At 33.6% G+C, this 20,911-nt stretch overlaps 1 protein-coding gene and 1 pseudogene across 2 annotated transcripts in view; one reads left to right on the forward strand and one right to left on the reverse strand.

Moving 5' to 3' along the window:
- The window catches only part of PPP1R1C (protein phosphatase 1 regulatory inhibitor subunit 1C), a 106,237-nt gene that overhangs the window by 40,599 nt on the left and 44,727 nt on the right, over positions 1-20,911 (forward strand). For both annotated transcript variants that reach the window (XM_039855578.1, XM_039855577.1), the window contains exons 3-4: positions 15,303-15,340; positions 17,647-17,707. In XM_039855578.1, coding sequence (XP_039711512.1) covers positions 15,303-15,340; positions 17,647-17,707 — 99 coding nt within the window. The remainder of the gene's footprint in view (positions 1-15,302; positions 15,341-17,646; positions 17,708-20,911) is intronic.
- On the reverse strand, positions 5,845-5,960 carry LOC120597453 (uncharacterized; annotated as a pseudogene).

A 20,911-nucleotide genomic window follows, 5' to 3' on the forward strand; every position in this document is an offset into this window, starting at 1 on the left:
AAAGAAAAACTTGACTAGTAAAGGATGATGGTCAAGTATTAGAGGAGCAAAAGAACACACAAATCAGCATTTGTTCAATTCAGTATTCATAGTGTTATATTTAGATGAGGGCAAAATGCATTTGGTCAACCACTTCACATTCAAATTTATGTGTGTGGAAATAAATTTGATCCATCTGTTCCTGAATGATTTTCTTAAACCACTAACATTTTATTTTACAAGAACTGATTTCCAAGGAGTCTTGTGATATCCCCAACCTCCTGCCAAACCTGCTCAAAAACTCTGAAATATAGTTATTATACTGAACCTTCTCAGATATACTGTTGTTTTAAAAATTAAAATAAGCAAGAAAACAAGCAAAAGAATATCTGATTTATCTGCTACAATGCCATCCATGTTGAAATTAAGCATAAAACATAAAAAAGGAGAAAAATCTACACAGTATCTATTTTTACTATGTATAAATGCCCAGATATGGTATAATACAAATAATCTAATTAGATAGCAAGCCATGCATAAGAAGTTTACACATGTGCTACTTGTTTAAATGTAGAGTAGATGACCGAGGACAAATTCATGTCCACTCTGAAGAATGACTTAAGTCATATAGATTACCAGTGAAGTTTCCCCTCCTACCTTTTGGCTCTTACAGACCTCTCTTTTTCAGCCTATTCCTTAACTATTGCTATTACTCAGGGTTGCCACCTAGGCCTGCTGCTTTTCTAGTTCACCTCTCTCTTCCTGGTGAAAATGAAATGAAATTCTCATCATTTCCCACGGCATCACTCACCACCTGAATGTTGATGACTTCCAGACCTGTAACTTCGGCTCTGTTTTCACTTCTGAGAGTGACTATTTCTAAACTCTCTCCACTTGGATTGTCAATAAGTACCTCAAAATCAACAGTTTTATAAGTACTCATCTTATGAGTCAGAAATTGGATATAATCTTTTACTTCCTTTTCCTTTGTCACTCCCTTCCCTTAGCCCGTCAGTCTCCATGTCCCATCTACTTTTTCTCTTGAATATCTCTCTAACCTAGATCAAACCATCCTTTTCCATTACATGAATTACTGCAACACCTTTCTTACTGAACTAGCTGTATTCAGGATGGACTCTTCCATTCCATTATTCACACAACTGTCAGAACAATCTTTTACAAAAGAAATCTGACCTGTCTCTTTCTGCTTAAAACCTGTCGGTTTCCCATCGCTTGTAGAATAAAGTCCAAACTTCTTATAAGAGTCACAAAACCCTAAATTATTCAGCTTCTTCTTCTTAAATCTTTAACCTCTTTCCTCTGAACTCACCCTGGTATCCTATGGTCCAAATATTTGTTTTTTTGAATTTCTAAAAAATTGTCATGTTCTTTCACACCTCAGGGACATTCTTACTAGCTGTTTCTTCTGATGAAAATCTCTTCACTGCAGTCTGTCTCTTTCAGTAGAGTTCAAGCTCTCAAGGAGGTTTCAATCCAAGTGCCTAGCAGGATGCTCAACACATATTATACAATCAATAAATTATTATAATATTAGATGCATTTTAGATCCACGGTGACAGCCTTATGTACAAAACAAGCACAATCATAGATACTTATAAACTGCATTCAAATATGTGTTTCTGTCATTTAATTTTTTCTTGTATCATCATTCACAAGAAAAAAATTAATTTTAAGGTTAATAGAAATGTAGAGCTTCCTGATGTACACAAATATATATATATTTTTCTATTTTCTATCTGAACTTGGTGCTACACATGTTGAACCAGTATCTTTTTACTGTACTTTGTCCTTTAATAATTCTTCCATGTATCTACTACAAATAACCATTGCTTTTAAGAATATATTGTGTAATCCTCAAGCAAATTACATTTGAGAGAAGGAAATTAAGAAATTGTGTGAAGATTTCCAGGCCAGATAAAATACCAAGCGATGGAAAGAGAACCTGATTACACAGATATTTAATCCTTCAATCTTGAAAACCGAATGAATAACGCATTATTATTTTCTTTGAAGAAATATTACTTAAAATGTGGAGTAAATGTTTATAGGTCTTTTAATGACAAAAGCTAACTTGCATATTTTTTAAGTCCACAAGAAGTTATGTAAAGTGGAGTAAGATTTTAAAGATATAGTTCCACTGAACTCTTTTTCCTTTACTAAGAAATATATTTAGCATTGATGATGGGATGCCTTCAGGCGATTAAGCCATTAAAATATTTCCATGTTGCTTATAGGTACCTATATACATTTAATGTGTAGAGTGACACCTTGTAACTTTTAGGCATATACCTTCCATCTATACCTAAAAGGGAAAGTTTGCCTTTTGTTATAGATTCTGTTTGAAAGGAGATTGTCGCTTTATTTTATGTCATTTTACAGTGGTTTACCCAGAATAGAGATACCCAAAATTATTCTGAAATTTGTGATGGTATATCTACACAGTCCAACATGCAAAAGGGTTTGGAAAAAAATTATTTTTCAATGAAGGATATCAGGTAATATGTTTAAGAAATAAAAGTATGATTTAAACAAGAAATTCGTTAGTCCAATTGATCAAGTTAGAGTAGCTCCAAAATTATCAAATGTCCATTTATGTCTTCATAAAAATACATTGAAACCTAATTTTATCTCTGCTTTCCAATTTTTTTGAAAACTGTAGTGCCTCCAAATTGACTAACAATTCACATTAGAAATACATTGATTGTAATTTCAAGTTGAAAAATTATTAGTAATTAAATCTATCATATGTAAAGAAACATTTTAGAAGTTTACCTTTATATTCCATTATCTTTTCTAGAATTGAAAACTATTACATTTTCTCTGACCAACTGATGCAAATTGCAAAGCAGTTTTAATAAGTCCCTTTCAATTTTAGCAGCCAGTGTGAAAAAAGAGAAAGCATTCTATGGAGTGGAAAGAATACTGAATATTCCAGATACTTGTAAACAGCTAATTCTATTCTAATTCTATTCAGCCAATACCTCTCACATCCACCTCTAAAATAGGTGTTCTCAAAATTCCCTATCTTCACCATTCAAATGATTAACCTCTGTATAATTTTTTCATGCTTACCTCAACCATTTCCCTTACTCTGACTCATAAGGTACCTGATTATGGGACTGTATTTGGGTACTTAGCTGAGTATACCTTTATAATACCCCATCTAATAGAAAAATGATATTTGAGTGTTTTTAATTGATTAAAACCTAAAATTTTCAGGTCTTATTAAAGGAATTATGTTTATTAGGTCAAAATGACATAGAGCACAGTGCTGGAAAAATAATAAGTGCTCATTAAATTACTTGATTGGTTGTCCACATTGCCTGAAACATTTGATAATTCTTTTAAATAAATCTATAAAATTGATATAAAAAGCATTATTTATAATCTGTTCTCTAGGTACTTCTATAAAAGGAGGTGTAATTTTTAAAATTAGAATCACTGGAATAAGTGTGGCTGTTTAAACTGATGTCATCCCAAAAGAAAACCCATGCATTAAATAAATCACTTCATCATTTTGAAGGAAATGTGGGAAATCCAAACTTCATAAAGGCAGAAAAACTTTACCAGTGATTGAAAATCTCAACTAATAACATGATGCAACAGTTTTTTGGCCCTCATATAAACTGTTTATGTGGTTGAATAAAATACATTTTTTAAGAGAAACTAAGTTTATAAAAATTGAGAATACTAATGAAAAACAGACTTTTGAGGTTTTAAATGATCTGATTTTTCTGTTCTTTTACTGTTTGGAAGTAGTGGCAGAAATTATGAAATATAAACATATCAAGGCAGTTTGGAAGATATATAACCTCTATCATAAGACAATTATTGGTTGAGAGTTCTTTCTTACTAAACCAACATGATCCATATTGTGTATTCCTTGTCATCTCTTTCATTATGTCCATAGAATACTTTGTACCTGGTCCTTACTGACTGCCACTAAAATGAACCATCTATAGGGGACTCTGAGAGGTATGAATCTATTTAGTAATGGGGTTATGTCCTTACTTTCATCAATTAAAAGTGAAAAGCTGTAAATAATATAAGAAAAATACAGCTGTGTGAATCTTGGCACAACAGGGTGAAACTATTCCTACTGTTTGCTTCTGTTCCCCATGTTCCCTTTCCAGCACACATAAATTTGTTGCTCTGGTGGTTTCAATTTGGGCCCCAGTTTTGACTAAATCTAAGAGCTCGAAGAAAAACACAGCTGAAACTACTGCCTAGTGGCTTAACTCATAGCCCCAAATGATAGGCCTCTAACAAAGTCAAGCAGGCTTTTAGCAAAAAGGCTGATAACTAGAGATCATTTTGAAAAAGTAGAGAGTTTGATAATAAATCAGAAAGAGAAGTTTTATCATAGCATCTTGTGAGATTTTGCATAGCCCTACTGAAAAGAAACATTGAGTTATGAAATACAAACATATCAAGGTAGTTTGGAAGATATATAACCTAGTATATGTAAGTAAAACATGATAGATTTCTCTGGCACTTGAAACTGACTGATTCTGTACTAGCATGCTAAAACCACAAGGTAATGACAAATTTACATGCAAATGAAGAGCTGAGCTGTGCAGAGCAATTTCTTTCGTTTGTATTTGACTTATTCTTATCCAGTCCTGAAAGCTTGTGAGTCAGTAATAGTTTGTGAACTAGTAAGCCTGAAGTCCATAGTTGTGATCTAAGGGGCTCTGGCAGGAAAGATCTACTTTCAAACATGTTAGATACAAAAATAGAAACTCAGCTGAAATCAACTGCTGCTTTCAGAAGTCTGATGGTAAATTCCTTCTGAGACTGTCACGGATGGCACCAATGTTCTCACATTTAAATCTCTAGGGTAACTCAAAAAGAAGACTATAAATTGCTTCTCTCTGTTGCTCCCCCTCTACAGAACAGAATTAATTTTTTCTGCAAAGCAGTGATAGAAAAGATTTAAAAGAAAAATTGAGTGAAAATATACTAAGGACTTAAGAGAGTATCTCAGTTTTCTGACAAGTTAGATAATCCCATTTATTAGACAGAGGAGTGGAACATAATAACCTAACGATATGTTGAACATTCTTAAAGGTGTTATGCAAATAAAGTTACAACAAGCTTTCCTTATCAGAAATATTTCAGGAACTATGTTGTCATAATCAGATTCAAAGATAGAGTTATAGAGCGATTATTAAATGAACTATGGTCCAGACACCATGCGAATGTAGCTTCTATTTGTGCTTCTACTCTGATTCACTCCTTGGAGTAATAGACTTTTAGTTCTTGCCAGAGAACATAAGCATTTTCTGTCTAGTCACTGCAAGGAGCTTTACTACCCGTTCACCTCTCACAACCCAGGCTCTCAGCAGCACTAGAAAAATGTTGTGCTGTTCTTTCCGACACCATGGTTTCTGATGAAATATTGCTGCTTTGCAATTTGCTTTTTCCTGTTGGTAAGGTGTCATTTCTCTCATGCTGCCTCATTAGCACTAGTTGGTTATGAACATGCCACATTCCCACTTGTTTTCCTTGAACCGGAAGAAGAGTGGTAAATATCTAGAAGTTTTCTGTCTTTTAGAAAATAGGTGCCCCTTTCCTGGTCCTCTGGTTAGAAAAAGTAGGCTTTCTTGGAAACTTCTGTTTTTGCTGGTTGCTATTTGCATTTCTGGATTGCCAGCTTTTCTGCATTCAATCTAGAATGAGTCAAAGAAAGCCTAGAACTCACTGCTGTACTGTTCCTCAGGTCCCCAGATCCCGAGCTGATCCTCTTTCTTCTCTCTGCCTTTCATGTATATTTAATTTTTCTTTCTTTCTTTCTTTTTTTTCTTTTTCTCTTTCTTTCCTTTCCTTTCTTCTTTTTCTTTATGCTTACAGCACCTGGTCTTCCTAGATGGACTCCCATCCAAGTACTAACCAGGCCCGACTCTGCTTAGCTTCTGAGATCAGACATCGGGCTTGTTCAGGGTGGCATGGCTGTAGACCATGGACCGTGGCTCCACTGGGGCGCAAACCCAGGATCTACTGCATGTAAAGCAGACGTGCTTATTGCTGCACTATGGAACCACGTCTTCATGTATATTTTATATATATGATTATATATAATGCCTAAGGTTTTTAAGCCATATTTAGCCCAGTCTAGAGATTTTCATTTTAATCGAGTTTTTTATTTCCATGATTAAAATTTGTATTTCTAATTGTTTCTTTTTATATTCACCTGTTCTTGTTTCAGTTTAGCCTAATTTTCTTATAGCATTTCATGATTTTTTAAAAAATGGATATACTTTATCATTGTGGATCTCAAATATACTCATTTTAAAGACATTTTTAAATTGCTCTGAAGTTTTCATTTAGTCTGGAGGAAATTCAACTCCCTATTGCTTTTCTGGCAGTCATTCTTAAATGTTCCTTTTCTTTTTGCATTTTGAAATTTTAATTTTCAACTCATCGTGGGTGAGAATCCCAGCCCCACTCCACAACACCTGTACTCACCTTTCCTTGTTACTGTTCTTGAGTGTTTCACCCTTCAGTGCCACAGAATTTTAATCTTAATTTGGACCTCAGACTACCGTTCCATGATTATACTAGAAATACAGCAGATTTAGTCACTGAGCCCATAGCGGCTTGTTCCAAGTTGTCTGCTTTCTCCTGTCTCCCTGGATACACAAATCAGTGCCTTTTCTCAGCATAGGTGAGAGAGCCCTGCTTCTGGTTCCAGTCAGTGAGCCTGGCTTCTTTCCCTTCCGTCACATGAAGTAAATCCTTTTACTCAGGATTAGAACTCCGAGCTATCTCTACCTGCTTCTAGAGCTAAAGTATTGTCTGCTTATTGCATTTTGCTTTTCTTATGTTTATGTTCCATAGAGATGTTCGAGTAATTTTTAACTTTGGTTGTATCATTTTAGTCCTCTCTTTTTATATTTAATCTGCCATTGCCATTGCTTTTGAGTGGAAGAATCTTCAAAGTATGAACTTACAACACACTCTTTTTATTGGAAGTACTCCAATTTCTTCTAAACTGACATTTCCCCTCACATTTCTAAAATAACTGCCTAAAATAAAGTTTCAAATGGCTTTCTGTTATCTAAATTCATCAAAAGATTTTATCTTTTGGTTTTATTCTAGTAAATTAGATCTCTCCCCATGAAAGCATACTATATATGGGTCAGTGCTCTTCTGCCGCCAGTATCCTGAATAAATCATGTGTTTCTATGGTTTTACTTATTATTTGAGCTGATATTTATAAAATAGCATATTAAACTTAATTAACTTTATCTATCATTTATTTTCAATTCCTCTTATGATATATATTGTCCTTGACCCAGATATCTTCCCAATCTCTAGAAACCAACAAAGCAAAGTCATATATACTTGTTTTTCCTCCAAGATTATCCTTTGAATGACTTGGGTAATATTTATAAGAATTAGAGTGCCTGTATCATTGCCCTGGACCTGGTCAAGCGATTTAAAGAAATAGAAGTTATGGCCTCTGTTCAACAAGTTTGCAAATCAAATACTTATTTGTTAAAACTATTTATTTAGCACCTAGTATAAGTAATTGCACTACTATTATATTTTGTAATGTAGAGAAGCAGCAAACAGAGGGTCTTGTTTTATGTATAGGCTTTAAGATTTGACAATCTGTTACAATGTACCACTATGCTACTGTGCTACGAACTTTGGAAAAACCAAGCATGAAAGCTAATCCTCATTTCTTTACAGTTTATTTGAGGAGATAAAACATTTGTAGTCATAGTACAGGGTATATGATGATGAATACTATGAGACAGACATAAAAGAAGTGCTGTGGATACTGATGGAGGAAGACGACTTCTAATTGGGAATAAAGAAGACATGAATTGGAAAAGATTTCTCGGAGGAGATGCCATTTGAGCAGAACTTGAAGGGATGGTACTATGTGATATGAGGGGAAGAGCATTCTGGGTATGAAGAACAAACACACAGAAACAGCAGGCTGGGAGATATGTATAACCAAATAGGTACTACTAGTATTTTCTTTAAACTTTGTTCTTTCTCTCTCTACATTTAATCAATAAATAAATCAAAGTAAAGATCTCTCGTTATCACTGGACCTGTTTGGAAATCATTTAACTTCTCATTTTTCCACTAACATATCCTTTCTTAAATCACTTTGCAACACCTTTAATTGAACATTAAAATTTTCTCTTTATAATCTTAATCCTACCTTTTCCCCTCTATTTGGTTGGCTCTGTACAACAATTTTTTAAATTATATATTTTTTATGAACTGCTTTCAGTTACATTACCTACTTTTAAATGACTACCTGGTGTTATTCAAATCACATACAAAATCCTGATGGTAAAAATGAAATATATTCACAGGGTAATTTCTATTTGTGTTTTGAGATTTTATTTATTTATTTATTTTTTGCTTAAGGTTTTATCGATAGACTATTTTTTTAAAGAAGAATTTTAGATTTATAGAAAAATTCAACACAGGACACATTGAGTTCCCATTATCCCCCTCTTCACACATAGTTTTCACTATTATTAATATTTTACATGAAAATGTTACATTGTTACAATTAATGATCCAATATTGATATTTTATTAGTTACTAAAATCCATAGTTTATCAAATTGTCTTAGTTTTCATCCAAAATCTTTTTTCTGTTCCAGAATTTCATCCAGGATGCCCCATTACATTTAGCTGTCATGTTTCCTTAGGCTCTTTTTGGCTATGATAATGTCTCAGACTTTTCTTGTTTTGACAATTACATTAGTTAGGGTTCTCCAGAGAAACAGAACCAGTAGGATATATAGAGATATATAGAGATTTATTATGTGGGACTGGCTCACATGTTATAGAGGCTGAGAAGACAATCTGTCATCTGTAAGCTAGAGGCCCAGAAGAGCCAATTGTATAACTCCAGTCCGAATCTGAAGGCCTGAGAACTAGAGGAGCTGATGGTGTAAATCCTGGTCCAAGACTGAAGGCCCAACGGACTTGGATCAGGACTTTTAACAACAGCCCTCTGGTTTTCAGGCCTTCATATTTGTATTTAGTTTGTTCTTTTTTTTTTTACTTCCTAAAGTTGTAAAGTTAGTTTGCTCATTTTAAATCTTTCTTATTTTTAATGTGAGACTATAGCCATAAAAATTCCTTCTAACACTGCTTTCACTGTATCCTTTAAGTTTTGTTACACTGTGTTTATGATTTCTTCTTTGATCCATCGGTTAAGAGTATTTTGTTTAATTTCCACAAATTTCTGAATTTTCCCATTTTACCGATGTTATTGATTTTTAACTTCATCTTATTGTGTTGGAGATGATATTTTTATGATATTTATGTGATATTTATATGATATTTAAAATCCTTGAGATTAATTTGTGGCTTAACACATGGTCTGTCTTGCAAAGTATTCCATGTGCACTTGAGAAGAATATGTATGCTATTGTTATTGAGTAGAATTTTCTGCATATGTCTATTAGATCTATTTTTTTTATTATGTTGTTTAAATCTTCTGTTTCCTTAGTTATCTTCTTTCTGGTTGTTCTATCCATTGTTAGGTAGAGTATTAAAATTTCTAACTATTATTGTAGAACTATTTCTCCTTTTAATTCTGTCAGTTTTTGCTTCATATATTTTAATGGTCTATTATGAGGTATGTAATTGTTCGTTAAGTTTATATCTTTTTTCTATATTGACACTTTAAAAAATATATGTAATGCCCTTCTTTGTCTACCTTTTTGTGATTCAAAGTCAATTTCGTCTGATATTAGTATAACCACCTCGTCTCTTTTGGTTTCTATTTGCATGGAATGTCTTTTTCCATCCTTTCACTTTCATCCTATCGTATATTTGAACCTAAAGTCTCTCATAGACAGCACATAGTTGGATCATGTGTTTTTATCCATTCTGCTAATCTTTCCTTTTAGAGATTTTAATATATTCACATTCAAAGTAATTATTGATAAAGAAAGACTTCTATATGTCATTTTGCTATTTGTTTTCTATACGCCCTACAGCTTTTTCATCCCTCATTTCTTGCATTACTGTGTTCTTTTGTGGTTAGCTGATATTTTCTGTAGTTAATTGTTTAAATTCTTTTCTCGTTTTCTTTTCTGTATATTCAATAGCTATTTTCTTTGTAATTATATGGGCATTACATTTAACACTCTAAAGTTATAACACTCTAATTTGAATTCATACCAATTTAACTTCGGTAACATAGAAACATTCTGCTCCTTTATAGCTCTGTCTCCACACCTTTCAGTTATTAATATCACAAAATCACATCCTTATACATTGTGTGCCTCAAAACATAAACTAATAATTTTTAAATTTATTAGTCTCTTAAATTATGCAAAAAACAAAATGTGGAGTTACAAACCAAAGTTACAATAATACTAGCTTTTAGGTTATTTTTAAATGTATTTTTCTCTTAGATCATGTAGAAATCATAACGTTGAGTTACAAACTGTTGTTACAATAATACCAGCTTTTATAACTGCCTAGGTATTTATCTTTGTTGAGATTTTTGTTTCTTCATACAGCTTCCTATTGCTGTCTGTTCCTATTCCTTTTACTCAACCTGGACTGCCTTGAGCATTTTTTGTAGGGAAGGTCTACTTGTAACAAACTCCCTCAGGTTTGGTTATCTGGTAATGTCAATTTCTTCCTCATTTTTGAAGAACAATTTTGTCAAACAGAAGATTCTTGGCCAACAATTTTTCTTTCAGAACTTTAAATGTATTGTCCCATTACCTTCCCATTTGCAAAGCTTCTGGTGAGAAATCAGCTGATAATTATGTTGAGGATACCTTGCATGTGATGAGTTACCTCTTGCTACCTTCAAGTTCTCTTTTTGCTTTTAGCTTTGGAAAGTCTGATTATAATGTGTCTCAATGTGAGACTCTTTTTGAGTTCATCTTACATGGAGTCGAGTTTCTTGAAGTTTGTATTCATGGTTTTCATCAAATTTGGGGAATTTTCAGCCATTATTTCTTCAAATATTCTCTCTGTTCCTTTTTCTCTTTCCTTCTGGGACTCCCATAATTTGTGTTTTGGTCCATTCAATGGTCTTTCACAAGTCCCTTAGGCTATGTCCACTTTCCTTCAATCTTCTTACTTTTCATTCCTCATATTCAATAATTTTTTATTTTTCTGTCTTAAAGTTTGATGTTTTTTTATTCTGCCTGTTAAAATCTGCCTTTGAATCCATCTTGTGAAGTTTTCATTTCAGTTATTTCAATTCAGAATTTCTTTTTAGCCTCTTTTTAGGTTTTCTGTCTCGTTATTTTTGTTCACATATTATTTTCTTGACTCTCTCCACATTTTCCTTTAGTTCTTCAAGCATCTTTATGACAGTTGTTTTAAAGTCTTTGCTATCAGTTTTTTCAGGACAATTTCTGTTTATTTTTTTTTTCTCCTTTCATGGGCTATACTTTTCTGTTTCTTTGTATGTATGCCTTGTGATTTTTTATTGAGAACTGGACATTTGGATCTAATAATTTGGTGACTCTGGAAGTCAGATTCTCCTACTTCTCCAGAGTTTTCTGGGATTTTTGTTTTTGTTTATTGTCTCAGGCTGTCTATGTGTGGAGGATTCACCCGAGGTATAAACTTAAGGTTTTCTTGGGTCTTTTATGAGCTTGCATCTTTCCCTGGGTATGCACAGTCACTTTCTAATTTCTTTTCATATGCAGTTGCTTTTGAATTTCATAGACTTTAATGTCTGGCTCACAGTAATGGAAAAAGAGAAAAATAAAGAGCAGGAAAAGGGCATTAACCCTTTAAATCACCCAGAAGTCTTTTCAGACTGAGGAGGAGAGACTTGTAACAATGGGGATAGGTGCAACAATAATTGCTACTTATCTTTTTGTCTGTGCCTCTGAGATCAGAAGCAGCACAGATCTTTGATATTTGGAAAACAGGATACTTTTTACCCACTCTGGCTCCCACAAATTGTATGTAAGTGGCTCCTGAAATATGTATATGGCAGCCTGCCGTCGGATTGGGGAGTAGGGCACGGGTAGCGGCTACTGTACTCAGAGCTGAAATTGACTAAAATTAAGCAAAATTTACCATTCAAGTCTTCCCCTGGAAGTTGCAATTCTTTAATAATCTCCGAAGTTCCAAAATAGTTGCATCAGATAGATTCCTTCAATATAATTATTGTCTAGATGCATAGATTCCAGGTGCTTCCTACTTTGCTATATTCCCAGCATCATCTTTTTATTGGAATTTGTCTGGTGTTTTTCTCATGACTAGACTGGGGTTATGGGTTTTTGGGTTTATGGAAATTGCTGAAGTAAAGTACCTTCTTCATCACATCACATCAAGAGTTCATACTATCAACATAGTTTATGACTGTTGGTGTTTACCTTAATTACCTGGCTGAATTAATACTTGTCAAGTTTCTCCACTGTAAAGGTGGAGAAACCTTCTCCCTTTCCATACTTTACTATTTAAAAGGAATTCACTATATGTAGCTCATATTTAGGAGGAGTTATACTCTCATTTAAAAATATTTTTTATTCTTAAAAATATTTTTTATTCTCAATCCCATTTCACAAGTGGGAAAAACCCTGAAGTTCATGAAGATTAAGTGACTTGCTTCTGGTCATGTCAGATAAATAGAAGAACCATATTAGAAGTTGTATATCCTCTCCAGTGCTTTTTTTTTAAGAATGAAATTTCTTGTCAGCCACAATCAAGATGCTCTAGGCTTTCCTTAGTTTTCTATCTCTTTATATTTTGTTCTTTTCTTAGTTTTTGTAGTTCTATAACTCTATTATAGTTCATAAAATTTTCCTTATTCTTTGATTATGGTCTTCTTTATTTTCCTCTCTTTTAGACTTCATTTTTATATGCAATTTTTTATTACTAGTTTTCCTCCAGAACTGAGGAGATCTCAGTAATATTTCTAAGGCAATCAGACAATTGTGTTTGCAGTTTATGTGCATATCCACATGGATCTTGAGTTTGTCCTATTCCTTTAATAAATTTAAATATCTCAAGAACAATCTAACTAATCGATACTCAAACCTTTCTAGACTATTTCTAACTCTAACTCCATTTTCAATGATGATAATATTCCTTAAAATGTTATGCTCAGATGACTTTTATATTTTTCTCTCAAAGTAAAAAATTAATTCCTTTAGAACAAATGGCCCTTGAGAGAGAAAAAAAAATAGATAAGATAAAGCTAAAATAAGTACAAAAACCTATTTCAAAGATGTGTAGTTTTAGATTATCAATAATCATTTAACAAACCTCTCATGTATTCACTGATTGTGTTCTACCTTACTGAATATAGTATTTTTTCCAGGTTTAACGAGAAAGCTAAACAATATTTAAAAAAATATATCCTTATATTTCATTTGGCTTTCCTAAACACTTCTGGGATTGGCCAGGGTGTAACAAAGGTCACTCCAATAAATTTAATAAAATTTTAAAAAGCCATGATCGATTTTGGCTTGCCATGTACTTTTGTCTGAGTTGCTTTGACTTGAAATTCATATAATTTTCACTTTTTAGTTTGAAGAACACAGTACTGAATTTTCTCAATCCTTGTCTTTATGACAAAAATAGTTGACTATGTCAACAAAATTCAACAAGAATAAAAACCTTTTCATTGAATTATGCAATGAGTAAAGTCTAAATATTTGCCTTAGAAAGGCATTGTTTTAATGTGTGTTATAGTCAGACAATAGGAAAAGCGCAAAGCTGAATGATTGGACCCCATTTTGTTGCTAAAACAATAGGTTATGATTCCTGGGTTAAATTTTGAAAACTACTAAGGCATAAACAAAATATTAAAAAACCCATTAGCATTTAACAACTCAATGGATCACAATACATGTATTTTTAGGGTGGATCACATTTGATATTTACTTAAAAGGTAATAGAAAAAGATTTCAGATAGAACTTTCAATTCAGTATATTCACAGATGCCTGAGAATGAGCCAGATACTTCTAGTGATTGCATCAGACAATTGCGATTGCTGTCCTCAACTAATAGTTTCCTGTTGTCTGCCTTCTCCTATTCAATGGAGGTAAAATTCATCAGAAGGTTCCATAACTTTTAAAAACTGAGTAACCAAGATATAATATTAGAATAAATAATACTTCCATATACTATTCATTCTAGTTGCTTGGCTACTTTGGTCTCAGTATATGAAATTTCAACTTTATGCATCATGGAGTTACATAAAAATTTTACTATGTATATATGTGTATTTTTATATATATCCATATACATACATATACAAAGATTTGTGATACAAGTAAGACATTTTTTATTATAAAAAGAAAAGCAAACACTACAGGTAGGGATAAGTTAGAATGTGTTATCCAATTATCCAGAGATAACTACGTTTAACATATTGGTATACATTCTTCTTTGCATATATATGCACTTCTCATTCATCTCTGTATCTATATTTTACCTATTCTGTATAAAATAAAAATACCATAACATAGTTTTCAACTCCTTTTCATTTACATAGCACATCTTTTCATGTCAATAAATACAGATCTATATTTTTAAGGAGATACTCTTTGATGAACTTCTCACTCAGTTGTTGGATCACAGGATCAGTCTCTCAGCTTTGGGACTAATCTAAGAGTCAGAAAAGGGTAATTGGGTCAAGAAGCCTAGAGGCAGAATCCTTGCAAAGTAGGTGAGGAGTAAGAAAGAAGCCTAGCCTGGAACCTCCTCCCTTTGTGGATGGGGAGTATGTGAAAAAGTCTGTCTTCTCTCTTCCCTTCCTCACAACTATTTTTACACAGACGATGTAGAAGTTGCCCTAGCACACTGTCATAAGAAATATTTCTGACAATATAACTAATTTTTACAGTGGAATATGGAAAAGAGAGTGCTGCCTCAGAGTAAGAGTGATAGGGCTGAGTGGAAAAGGAAGTTTATTCTGCTTAATGGCAAAGTTGAGGAAATTTGACAGAGGCTAGAGTCAGTAAGCAGTGGCAATAAAGTCCATGAGAAGAGAAATGGTTTATGCCTTAGCACTGTGAGGTTGATGACACCAGGAGTTGTTCTAAGAGCCATTTCCTTGGCCTTCTTTCTAGACTGCTGGAAGATGGGCAATTTGGGATTTCAGAAGGGATTTTTTTATTGCCTTTTTAAAAACCTTTGGGAGAAGGCTATCTCAGAAGGAAAGCACACCATTCTGCTATCCTTTCATTATCAGCCATTAGACTGAGCCATGGACGTTATAAAAGAACAGGTAGTTATTAAATATCTTGATCTACATTATTGAAAATGTTAATATGCATTTATAAAAAAGAATATCACCTAATAAATTACGCCTACTTCTCTTGCAGAAATAGATGACAAGAGGGTGACCAACACACAAGCAGAAGTAAGTTTTTTTTATATTTTGTATAAGTAGGTATTCAGAGCAATTAAAACTACAATCAGTTTGATATGATGTGATGTAAAATATATTGGTATAACTATGATATAAAAATTAGTTTGCTTTTTCTGACTGAACAAACAGTAAAAAGTGCCATTAAATCTCTTTTTTAAGTTTCCTTGATTTTCTACCCCTGAAAATGATAAAATGATAACCCCTGAAAAAAGTTCTAAAATAAATCATTGCTTTTAGTGGCAAGATGTGGTATTGATAATTTCAATTTAGCGACTGCTTATATATGACCACCACAGTCTTGGGACAGGCAGTGTTGGAATTCTGGAGCAACAGATGGGGGATAGACACCTCTCAAAGGATCTTCTGGTGTATGGAGCCGAGAGCAGATTGAGAGGCCAGAGTCTCAACATACACATGTAGGAGTTCAGATAGAATATAGGAACCAGGAGTGATTAGGGGAGCTGATAATATAGAACACAAGGAAGTGAGTAAACTTGCACCCAGAAATGGAACAAATATTGAATAAGATGCATACAAACTTACTTGTCAATTCCCATGGCTGCATGAGTATGCATATAGCAACACTCAGGAAAATTTAGAAAGAACAAATACCAAAATACTCAAAATTTAAAGAGAGTATTTGAAAATGTATTGGAAACTAAACTTGTAAATAAATATAAAGTAGTTTTATTAACTTTAGTTTCACTACTATGTTATTAAAAAGACTTTTCTGTAGAATTAATTTTTCTACTTGACTTTTGAATATGTGTATGAAAATAAATATATAAGAAATCTGGGAAGTGATTTTTTTCTCAAAATCGACCAGAAGTGACCGAATACAATAGAGGTAAATCAGAAATGTGAATCATCTACACGTTTACATTAATGTAGAGTCACCCTGTCTGCACTTGTGCATAATGGACTGGTACCAAAATGTTTTATTCTAAATAAATTTTCTTGTACTATATGTTTGGTTGATATGAATTTGGCAACTATTCAGTTGAATTTTTTGCTTTTTAATAGATTGTTTTTGCATCAGGTAAGCGCCAACATCTTGATTGTACCTTTGAGAACAATTAAGCTTTAGTATGTAGAGGAAAGGTGCCTCAAATTCTATTTACGATTTTGTGAAACAGTTTCTAATTTCTTTTAAACTGTGTACATAATGTTCTTCCTAATATGCATAGCAAGTCTAAATTAATCTCCCCAAAGTAACTATTCATACTTGAGCTTTTCTAAGAAAAAATAATTGCTGCAGACACTAAAACGCCTACCTTTGACACATTGAAATATAAATTGACACACTATTAAAAAGGAGTCTTTATGTTATTATAATAAATAATATTATATATATACACATATATATATACAACATGAGTATGAATTTGCAAGTCCACTGACACGTGGATTTTTTCAATAAATGCAGTTACCTCTTGAATCTGTGGGTTTTGTGTATGCAGATTCAATCAACTGCAGATTGAATACTGTATTTTCTCATTCCCACTTGCAGTTTCCCGAGCTGTAGATGGAAATTACTTTTTTCCTGAATGTGGTTGGTTGACTCTGCTGATGTGAAGGACCAACTATAGTTAAGTTTTGAGAGAGTCAAAAGTTATATTCAGATTTTTGGTTGGGTAGGGCGTGGACACCCATAACCCTTGTATTGTTTAAGGGTCATCTGTAGAGAGAAAGACATCCTGAACCAGGGCGCTTAGTTAGGTTAGGGTGTTAAATAGCATTTTTGTTAGGAAAAGACTTACCTTTTGTACATAGAAAAGAATATTATCCTAACATTGTAATTCCAAGTAAGTGGAGATATTAAATTGAACTTATTAATTCCAGAGGGTTATAGATTGGTATTACTGACCAAGGACACTAATCATTCCTCTAGAACCACTCAGCAATACTGTGAACAGGATAATTACTCCATAGGTTTTGAGTATATTTCGTCTTGGCACTTATGCTTTTCTTTCAAATGGAAAAGATTAATGACCCTTTTTCTCTTTCTTTAAAAATATAAAATGAAGTTACTAGGTTAGAAAATAAAAAGTAATTTCAAGACTGCAATAGATAAAGAGTTTTATGATTAAATATATCCTGTAGCTTCATGTATCTCTTAATACTGTACTATTAGTGAACATGTATATAATTTCTCATATAATTTCTCAGTTCTATCTCATGTTGGAGGAAATCAGAAAACTCTTTGAAATATGGCACAGTGTTTATTTCCCTCACAGAGCTGATGACATTGTCCTTTTATCAATATATAAATCTTTACTTTTTTCCTTTTTGTCCAGTCACAGAATGCATCCCCTAAGCAAAGGAAGCAGAGCGTGTACACACCACCTGCGATGAAAGGTACTGTTCAGGTACTGTTTCGGGTTGTTTTGGGTTGAGTTCATGGCTGGCAAGCTGTCTGTTCTCCGGGACAATGTGTTTGATAATAAGCTGGCACTGTCTCAACTCTAAAACTTAGTAATGTGACTTTTAGTAAGATACTTTATCTATTTAAAAGTCAATTTTATCAAGAATTAATATTGGTGATCGAAGAAGGAATAATTAGAGATGTCTCAGAATCTGTCTGGAAATTCAGATTTTCCAAAATAATGACAAAGGTTTTTCTTTTACTCTTCCTCACACATTTTCCTTAAAAAGATTTTTCCAGAATCCCTTATTACTCTTGACAGTACTGGCAGATGATTGCCATTTTTTATTTTTGGCTTAAACAAGTAGAATGTGGAGTAGATTTAATGTAAAGTGTCGCCTCATTGCCTTGTATCAGGAGCAGCTCTAAGAAACCAAATCGAACAGCTATTAGCTGTATATGTAACAGCTGTTGAAATAACAACTAAGAAAGTTAGTTGAGATTCTGGCATTTTCCCAGCATTTCCACCCAAAATTAGAACTGCTAAAAGAACATCTAAGTGTGTCAGAATTTTGACCAACATAAATTCCAGGAAAGGCTTCTTTTATTTCTCACACCAAAATGTTCCTGACATAAGGCAGAGTGTGTTCAATCCAGTAGCTCATGTTCCAGTCTGGCACTTGGGCCTTTGGCCCAATGGATTATCATGTAGTCGTCCAGCTTGGTTTCAACTACAGGAGAGGCCAGCTGAACAGCTTCCTCTGGAGTCTGGAGAGATGTCTAAATTGAGAGTGAAATTTTCCACTCTCTATTCTCTCTAGATTTGAGGCCTTTTCAGGGAGGTGGGATATAAGTGGACACATTAATAGCTACTTTCAGTAAACTTCCTTTCTGTGAAGCCATAAAACACCAAGTTTGCTTGTTTGTAAGACTGCAGTAAATAATGCAATTGTTAGCACTGTAGTTTATTTCAGGGTAATTATTGAGAGTATCAGGCATCGCTCTCTGAAGATAAATGTAATCATTTTGAAGATATTTTCCCTATCGTAAATTATCTTGTACTTTCAAGACATATCAATTTGGGCATAAATGGGCAACAATGGAAGATATATGTTTACTCAATGATTTCTTCTGTTCTATTTTGGGTTAGCTTAACTAAAGTAATACTGTTCTCATGTCCTCAGAAAAAATAGTATCATTTTTAAAGCGAAATCTTAAAATCAAGGCCCCAAGGGCTAATGGTTTTCATTATACTTAGTTCTCAAATATCATAAGAATGTGAGATCTAACATTTAGGGAAGTTAGTCATATTGCACATTTTTACATATAACCTTACTACCATTAAGGCCTCAAAGATGGTCATTCAATGATAATCATTTTGGGTCATGAGTTAAAAGCTTGAGAAAGCACAATAATTCTTTCAAGAGGCTATCAGAGTATTATTACAAGCCACTTAGGTCCTCATTTATAACCAGTTAGTACCTAGGTAAGTCTCCTGTTTCTGATAAAAGAAAAGAGAAAGCAAAATCACATGTTTTGTTCACTCTACTTGTCCCTAAGAACTAGAAATAAATATTTCAAGACAAAATTAAGCAATGGTAATAACATATGGTGCATTATGAGCATATTAAGGAGCTTTCATGATAAGAAAGATGAATTAGCAAAGGAAATGTTACCAAGATACTAAATACACTAATACTATTGCTCTGAAATATATAATTCTTCAATTTGCAGTGGAACATACAATTGTGGAGTGTAAAAAACACTTTGCTGTGAGACCAAAGCAGCAACAGATGTGATTAAGAGTTATGAAAATATATCAGGCCAACTAGGGTTTCGTGAAGGATCCAGTGAGTAACTGGTTAGTAAAGCAAAACAAAACAAAAACAAATTAGCAAGATTTCTTTACTCTCCTCTCTTATTAGGTTGTGAGGAGTTACTGAGCACAGAGGCCAAAGTGGCAGTAGGGGAGAGATACCACATTCCACCTATGCCATTTCAATGAATACCTAGACAGACTAGTTTCCTATTGCCTACATTCATTTTCCCCTCTTTCAGTTATGGTGGTACTTAAGCTCCTCCAATTTTCAGGAAACAGAGACACGTTCAGGTTACCTCTTGTAATGAGAGTTTTATATGAAAGTATTCAGGGAAAGAAATAGGGCAGAGGAAGCCATTTTAACAGACTCACTGTCAGGGCTGATATGCTGATGATACCCAAATTTATATCTGCAGTCCTAGCATCTCCTGAACTTCAGACTCCTTTTTCCAATTAGCTATCAAATTTCTTCACTTGAATGTTATTAGGCTTCTCGAATTTAACATATTCGAAACCAAACTCATTGGCTCTTTTCTGATTTTCCCCATCTCATTAAATTGTATTCAGTCGTTGAGACAAAATCCTTTGTGTAATTTTTGACTTCAATCTCTTACCCAACTCATTGTCTACACTCATTAGCTCTAATTTCAAAATGCGTCCTTTATCCAACTAGTTTTCACATATTCCACTGCCACTACCTTGTGCAAACCATCATTCTTTCTTGCTGGGACTGCTAAAGTAGCCTTCTAACTGGTCTCTCTGCTTCCGCTCTTGCCCCTCAAATTAGTCTTCACATAGAAGCCAGAGTAATTCCTCTAACATACAAATGTGATAATGCCATCCCCTTGATTAAAATCCTCAATGTCTTCTTGTTACATTCAAAATAAAATTAAAACTCCAGCCATAGCTTACAAGTCCCTGGATGAGATGCATTGTCTTTTCTCTTCGACCTCATGTTCTTGTACACCGTCCTTGTTTATTGGTGTCCAACATCATGGATTTTTCTGTTATTCTTAAACATGCCAAACGGACTTTCATTTCAGAGCATTTGTACTTTCCATATTCTCTGCCTGGAATGCTCTTTATCCAAGTGGCCTCACAGGTGGCCCAGCTAATGTTACTTCCTCAGAGAAGCCTTTCCTTTCCTGGTAATTGTCCCTTCTACCATCACCATCTACGTCCTGACATACCGCCTTATTGTTTTCTATACCATGATGTACCTAGAACTATAGTTTTATTCATTTGGGAATGCCCAGAACCTAGAATGTATGCCTGGCACATAGCAAGTGCTCAATAAATACTTGTTGAATAAATAAACTGTAATAAACTGGGGAATCCAGCCACACAGTCATCTGATCAGAAGTAGGTATCTCTTGAG

This window comes from Pteropus medius, unplaced genomic scaffold (genome assembly GCF_902729225.1).
Source record: "Pteropus medius unplaced genomic scaffold, Ma_sr-lr_union100, whole genome shotgun sequence".
Taxonomy (NCBI): domain Eukaryota; kingdom Metazoa; phylum Chordata; class Mammalia; order Chiroptera; family Pteropodidae; genus Pteropus; species Pteropus medius.